The sequence below is a fragment of the Montipora foliosa genome, chromosome 2, assembly GCF_036669935.1.
Source record: "Montipora foliosa isolate CH-2021 chromosome 2, ASM3666993v2, whole genome shotgun sequence".
NCBI classification, from domain to species: Eukaryota; Metazoa; Cnidaria; class Anthozoa; order Scleractinia; family Acroporidae; genus Montipora; species Montipora foliosa.
Window position 1 is genome coordinate 48,827,022 of NC_090870.1, and position 7,500 is coordinate 48,834,521.

At 39.9% G+C, this 7,500-nt stretch overlaps 1 protein-coding gene across 4 annotated transcripts in view; it reads left to right on the forward strand.

Moving 5' to 3' along the window:
• The window catches only part of LOC137993399 (GTPase-activating Rap/Ran-GAP domain-like protein 3), a 35,441-nt gene that overhangs the window by 12,048 nt on the left and 15,893 nt on the right, over nt 1–7,500 (forward strand). For all 4 annotated transcript variants that reach the window (XM_068839230.1, XM_068839229.1, XM_068839231.1 and 1 more), the window contains 6 exons: nt 750–868; nt 1,586–1,650; nt 3,347–3,410; nt 5,010–5,036; nt 6,251–6,326; nt 7,012–7,110. In XM_068839230.1, the coding sequence (XP_068695331.1) occupies nt 750–868; nt 1,586–1,650; nt 3,347–3,410; nt 5,010–5,036; nt 6,251–6,326; nt 7,012–7,110 (450 nt within the window). The remainder of the gene's footprint in view (nt 1–749; nt 869–1,585; nt 1,651–3,346; nt 3,411–5,009; nt 5,037–6,250; nt 6,327–7,011; nt 7,111–7,500) is intronic.

Genomic DNA, 7,500 nt, shown 5'->3' on the forward strand with positions numbered 1-7,500 from the left:
TTAATTGAGCAATGAAACGAGTAGCCATTGACTACTGGGAGTGAGACAGATTTGCTCTTCTAACACCAGACGATTCTACTTGTCGACTGGGGGCATCCTTGAGTGCCTGAGGAGCCAATGGGTCACCGCGCACCGGTGGCACAGTTGCATGGTTGAGCACCGGGCTGTCACGCGGGAGGTCGTGAGTTCAACTCCGGCCGGACCAACACTCAGGGTCTTTAAATATTAACTGAGGAGAAAGTGCTGCCTTTGTAATTACATCTGCAAATGGTTAGACTCTCTAGTCTTCTCGGATAAGGACGATAAGCCGGGGGTCCCGTCTCACACCCCTTCAATGTTCATAATCCTGTGAGACGTAAAAGAACCCGCACACTTGTCGTAAAGAGTAGGGCATGTAGTTCCCGGGGTTGTGGTCTGTCTTCTGTTGTGTATCATGCTTGGGAGGGTAAATGCTCGGAGATATTAGCTAAACCAAGCTACTCTAATAATCCGAGGGTAAATAAAGATATATGATATAAGATGGGTTAAAGTAGATCCAGAAATTTTGTATATGCTTCCATTTTAATTCCTGTTTGTTACTCAAGGTAACTTTTCATTTTGTTATCCTGGCTTTATATGCTTTCCAAACTGAAACTCTTTGTGTTTTTAAATTAACCTCAGAACTTTCTCCAAAATCTCTCTAGATAACGTGACTTTAGCCAGTAACCATTTGTAGCTATGTACGTAGAGATTCAATTTCTTATCCACAGTGCATCAAAATTTTGTTGGCATTGATGGAAGCAAAAATCCCTTCATTCTATCTGTTTGCCTAACTGATGCAGATAACTATGGTGCACCTCAATATCGAGCCATTTTGTGGAGAAAAACAGTAAGTGAAGATATTATTTTTACACCTAGTCCTTTCAAGGGAACACATGAGCCCAACAAATTATTGACCTGCTCCCAACTGTGTGGCTTCACAGCTCAGTTGGTAGAGCATTGCACCAGCATATTGCAGAGGTCATGGAATTGTCTATAAGAGACAATTGCTTAAATTATCCAGAAAAGTGTGAGGATCATTTCACGCTTTCATGTAGTAAAGACAATAGTAATAAGTTTGAGATTTAAGGGCTAAGAAGGATCTGAGAAAGTATAAACCAACAAAAACCAGTCTTGTACTCAACCATCATGGATGGCCACAATATTATTTGTTTGCTCTGTTTGTGCGATTTGTTTTTGATCTGTATATTTTGTATGTTAAAATGATCATAGAAGTGAAGTTTGAACCTTGATCAGTTGCAAAGATCCAGGCTTCAAGGAAACTTAAATTTCATATCTTGCTAACTTCACTGAATAATATTTTGACGCAAAACTACAAGCTTTCAAGTTGTTTGATACCGCATTATTTTGTATTTGACTGTGTGTTGTCTGATTGAAGTACTTGGTGATTGTGTCCTTGATTCCATCATAATATTTAACGTTGTTGATTAGAACCTAATGGATAGGTTAAAGCAGGAAATTTTGCCAAATGAATCTCTGTCTACATACTTTTCTAAATATTTGCATGGCTAACCACATCTCTCGTCTCAATTTATCACTTTGCTAGGGAAGTCAGAAAGTATGCATTCCATACCAACTTAACAAACCTGTTTCTCCAAAGAGTGTCCTACAGTATGTATAGCAGTCATTTGATATAGCAATTACCAGAATTGGTTGATATATAGGGGTCTATTTTTTGTACAGTTAACAGTTTTAAATACTTTTGACAGTGTTCGACACCTATTTGCTCACTAAATTGCCCTTTCGGCAACCAGTTTTGTTTTTTCGGTTGCTCATGTTTTTTTTTCGGTTGCCCGCCTTCTAAAGACCTGTTGCCCACTAAAACTCAAAGGAGGCTTGTAAAAACGTCTCTCTGTTACGAGCCTAGGAAGGCCCAACAGGCCAGTGCTTATCTCCGGTTTCCCTAGCATGAAGTGAGTATTTCTACTCTCTCCTGGATGGGATGCTAGTGCATCGCAGGGTTACTCCCAGCATTGTCGCCAGTACCCTTTTATACACCTGGGTGGAGAGAGGCACCGTGAGAGTAAAGTGTCTTGCACTAGAACACAACACAGTGTTCCCGGCCAGGACCCGAAACCGGACCACTCGATCCGGAGTCAAGCACTCTAACCATGAGGCCACCACACCTCCCAAATGACAATTTGAGTAAAATGCGTGTAAAATGGGCCTGACAGACCAACACGACTCCTGCTGTGTCCATGGTGTTCTAGTTTGTTTTGACAAGCATACATTTAAGCAATTTTCCTTTTCTATCAGAGATCAAGGGAGATTCCTTGACTGTATCTCTTTGAGATTGGGTTGGTTTTGAATTTAATGCCATTTGTCCAATGGTATGTTCTTTAGCCTTTCAAAGATGGTTGAAATTGCATGACAAAAGGTAGAATTTTCTTGTGCACTTGTATCAGAACAAACATTTTTTCCGTGCAGAGAAAGATGGCGGCTATGAACATGTTCCTTCTTCCAGTCTATTTTGAGATTTGTACCAAAATATTTTTAACAGAGAATAAATGACAGTAAAGAGATGTTTGAGGTGACTACGTCATATTACTAGTCACTTTCTTCGTTGCAAATCAAAATCCACAAAATATCATTCAATCAAAAATTCTGATTGCCTGATCTGGCAAGTCTTAGAGTTGTTTTACTTGCCCACAGATACATTTCGCTTGCCCCAGGCAATCGGGCAAGCATTAGTGTCAAACACTGTAAAATTGAGGGGAATTTGTTTTTTTAACTGTGCAAAGTGGTGATCAGTGGTGTACCTGTCAAAACAGAGCCCCAATATCATCCACTTCCCCAAATAAGGTTAACTCTTTGTCTTGCTGGGGTGCTGGAATTTGAACATCTTTGGTGGGGTATTTGATTTCTGGAATGTAAGGGTGAACAAATTGAAACATGGCAAAATAAAGACAGAAGATAAAGAGACCAATGTTCTTTTGTTTTTGGCTGACTGGAAAAAGGGCTTGCAAATTCTTTGCTTTGTATCCAAATGTTTCTCCAACTCTTTAAAGACAGGAATACTTCAATGAAGGTCTGATCAATTCCTTATACTTTTCATTAAAAAAGTACTATTTTTTGTGCAGATGTGGTGGTGGTGGTACTTAATCATGAACAGCCTTTGGTGTTGTAATTTTTAACAAACAAAATCTGTCATTACTCAATTTCAAATGCCAGAGAATTTGTACTTATTGAAGGGGGCTTCAAAATTTCACAAGTCCATCAGCTTTTGACCTCTCCTGAAGTCTCAAGTCTCCAAGTAGGCTTAATACTTAAGTCAAGCTTATGTTCACAATTATCGTTCACTTTACAGAGCTTACGGTATCAACAAGGTAGACAAAGGGCCCAAGGAAGTACTCAATCCTGAGATCCAAAAGGTAGCAATCGTACGCAACGGTCTTCTAGGGTCTTCATGCCTTGTTACAGAGGCACTCATACTTCATACCTTTTTGTAATTATGATTATTGAAACAGGAGAATATTGGGCCACAGTCTTGGGAAATGCGTTTTACAGTCGTTTATGCAAACGAGTTGATTAGATTTTTACGAGCCCTTCGTCAAAGCAAGTCCCTCTGACAAAGGGCTAACGCTCGAAACGTCACCTCACATATCTTTCTTACAGTGGACAACTTAACTCGTTTTATAAACGTATAAAGCTTGTTTAGGGTCTTGCAGAACATCCCAGTATTCAATGAGTATTCCTCACCAAGTCAAACGAGTATAAAAGTATAAAATGCTTCAAAGGCAGCCTGTAAATCAATCAATTACATACCTCAACAGGATAAGAGTAACAAAATCCGCCTTTTGTTTTCTGGAACGACAATCTTTGTGATCTTTGCGGGGTGGCGACAAAATGGCGGGAAAATTTTCACCCAGCTCCCGCGCTGTTCTCAATGCAAAACTTTTCGTAAGGGCCTACCTAAACTAGGAAATATTGTTGCGGAAACATTGTCGCGGACGCAAATGTTTCCCAGTTTGGCCACCCGAGCAGCAATCCCAGGGAAACAATGTTTCCCCAACAATGTTTCCTAGTTTAGCCAAGCCCTAACGTCTTCATGTCGTGAACTATTTACACAGTGACGTAAATAGTCAATCAAAGTAGCGGTTGGAGTCACATCTTCCAGATGCAAAACGAAGTTGTGAACAAGTGTGTGAACACCGACGAACCCAAGCCTCGCAAAAGATAAACGTGAGGAACACAAAGGCCAACGAATAGATCTAATTACTGACTGAAACGTCAATTTTTTGCAGTTCGCGTTTATATTGCTCTTGCTAATGTCTCTAGTGTAGACAAACGCCGCAAAATAAATTGAGTTATTGAGTAATTCGATAAAACCAAGAATCAATCATTAACGCTAGTAATTAAAACGGAAGATAGGTATCACAGAGAAGGAGGTTATTTTTAGACCTTTACATACCAGCAAGAGTGAATTTTTCACTCTTGATACCGGTTACTTCGGGAAAAGTTGGACCCATGCCACGCCTTCAAACCGTCACCCATACAGTCACACTCCATCGTTCCTGTTAAATTCCTTGACGCTCTCTGTATCTTCTGGCCGTTCAGAGAGGCAGCGCGTGCATTTCTAGATCTATTTCACGAGAGTTTCGATTAAGGGTGTGTTCGATTGACCGTATTCCGGAATAGGAATACGTGGAATATAAGTTAGAATTCCTTCGTTTTTACGGAGATTCACATTAAAATTGTCAAGTATCTGCTAAAATGCTATTTTAAACATATTTTTATTATCCTTGCTGCTTTGAAACGTGCCAAACATACCGTTTTAATCCTTACTCTACGTATTCTTATTCTGAATAGGGTCAATCGAACGCGCCCTAAAATAGAAGAATCGAAGCCCGATCGATATGAAAGATCGAGGGACCCACACTACACTATTTTATCTTTATCCTGCCCTTACCGCATTCCAGATACGAAACACTATTTTTTTTTAATAGTTTCTTGTTGTTGAAACCTTGTAGGAACTACTGGTGTTGGAAGAACAAGAGGTACGTTACATTTTCCATATTGCTGTGCTCAAATGCTCCATACAACAATGAGTTGCGTCACGGTTAGAATATTTCAAATCAAACATTAACCGTTCAAAAACCCCTTTCTGAGAGGGTGCAATCAGTTGGGCATTTTACAAAGAATGATGCACTGCTTTCACGGTATTCAGAACCACCGTAAGACTGTTAAGAATCCCAACTGGCCGGACGCAAACCAGTTGGTTATTTGCAAGTGCAGCTAGCTGCTCATCGTATAGACCACTTTCATAAATGGCGACCACTTTTACATTCTTTTGTATTTATGTTAATTAGACCTACTGCCCTCGTTTTAAAACAAATATTCTTTTGAAATTTACTCGTCGTAGCGAGGTTAGTAGGGCTTATTAGCATTGAAACAAAAGAATATTTTATTTGGCCGCCATTTTGAAAGAGGTCTATACCGTAGACATACCCAACCTGAATTCAGAGCGAGATTTGACTAAACCCAGAACAATGCCATGCGATTCCAGCTCACTAATAGCCGTTCTACCCTGGTCCATTCACGAATGATTTCTTAAGAGGGTACTGTCATGACGCTTGTAATGATGTGTGGACAGAATTCAAATCCTTTCTACATCGGTTTGACGATTTGAAGTGAATCCAGAGCAAATGTGCTTTTCATCGACTTATTGCGAGTTACATCGTTACATCACGAAAACGTTTGACATTCACCCATCGTTTTCAAGTTCGCACACAGCTCTTTCTTGGCTATCTGTCGCCAAAAAGAGATATAAATATAGTCTGTGTGCAAAGATAGAATTTTGAAGGGATCAATTTTGTAATTAATTTTGTGGCTGCCATCAGCCGAAAACCCCCGAGCGAAAAACATTGAAAAACGTACTTTGAATATTTAGAACGTTATTAAAAACAGCGGGACAGTTTCCCTTTATGCGTCTTCAAATGAATTGTACTTTTTTACCATGTTTTTGGGGCTTTTTTACCATGTTTTGGGGCACTGCCAGTTAGGCGGCTCTTAAAGACTCCTTTTTTTTTTATCTAATTCATCCTGTTTATGAACATTTTACTGATTAGTTAGTTGAAAACAAAAACACCTCAAGGAGTCCTCAAAATGTAATAAGAAAGTAGATCCTCTCTCAAAGTGAAAGACTTCTAAAAACCTAAAAACAGTTCTTTGTAGTTTAGCTCTAAGTAAACCTAATCATTTATTTTATCAGGGATCTGTGAACTTCAAATTTGGAGTACTTTACGCCAGACAAGGGCAGACTACAGATGATGAGGTTTTTAGTAACGGTAGGTTTCATCGCATTTCCGAATATTTCTTTTCTCTTCTCTTAATCAGTATTCTTTTTTTTTTTAAACTCGATCCCAGGCTCTTTCTCCTTCGTCGTTGTGGTCGTCGTCCAGAAGCCCAGCTCCCACTCAGAAACACACACACGCACACCATTCACGCCCACACTTTCATTTCATTTATTTGCTACATTTGGTAACTTTTAGAGCATTGGCCCTTGTACTGGTTAAAATGTTGCTGGTTGATGTATTTTGCTTAGCCCATTTGTTCAGTAAAGCTTAGATAATTAAATCATACCCATCAAAAATACAACAAGTTGAACGTTTACTTCGCATGACTTGATTGACAGTCGTGTTTCTGTCGAAAAAAAAAGGCTGAGCAAGGAAGTCAACCATGCAATCCTGCTCCATATGTGAATAACAATAATTTATTTAAAATGGGGGAGTTTTTTTATAGAGACTTGTTAAAAGAAAGCACGCGCATCCAAAGTTGCGTCCCTCCGTGGCGCCATTGCACAATGCCTTATTGTTGGCGCAAATAAGTTCATTTGACGTATTAAAAGTAGCGTTCGGCAATGACTTTTTGGAAATTCTGGCCAAGGCCCCTGCGCAGTTTCTCTGTCTGTTCCTTTCCATGTGCGTTTTTGACTTTTCCCTCCACAAATGAATTTATTTTCACCTATTACAGTGACGGTTAGTGAAGATTTCGAGCGTTTTCTGGAATTGCTTGGAGAAAGGATAGAATTGAAAGGATGGAAGAAATACCGTGGAGGACTGGACGTGAAAAGTAAGCTCCTCAAATATCAAAGTTGTTTTGAGACTTTTCAAACAAAACTTACTGATGATCTTAAGAATTGACTGGGCTCAGTTGGTTGAGCACCGGACTGTCGCGCGGGAGGTCGTGAGTTCAACTCCGGTCGGACCAACACTCAGGGTCTTTAAATAACTGAGGAGAAAGTGCTGCCTTTGTAACTACATCTGCAAATGGTTAGACTTTCAAGTCTTCTCGGATAAGGACGATAAGCCAGAGGTCCCGTCTCACAACCCTTCCGCCGCAATGTCTATAATCCTGTGGGACGTAAAAGAACTCACAAACTTGTCGCTAAGAGTAGGGCACGTAGTTCACGGTATTGTGGTCTGTCTTCTGTTGAGTATCGTGATTGGGAGGGTAAAAAGA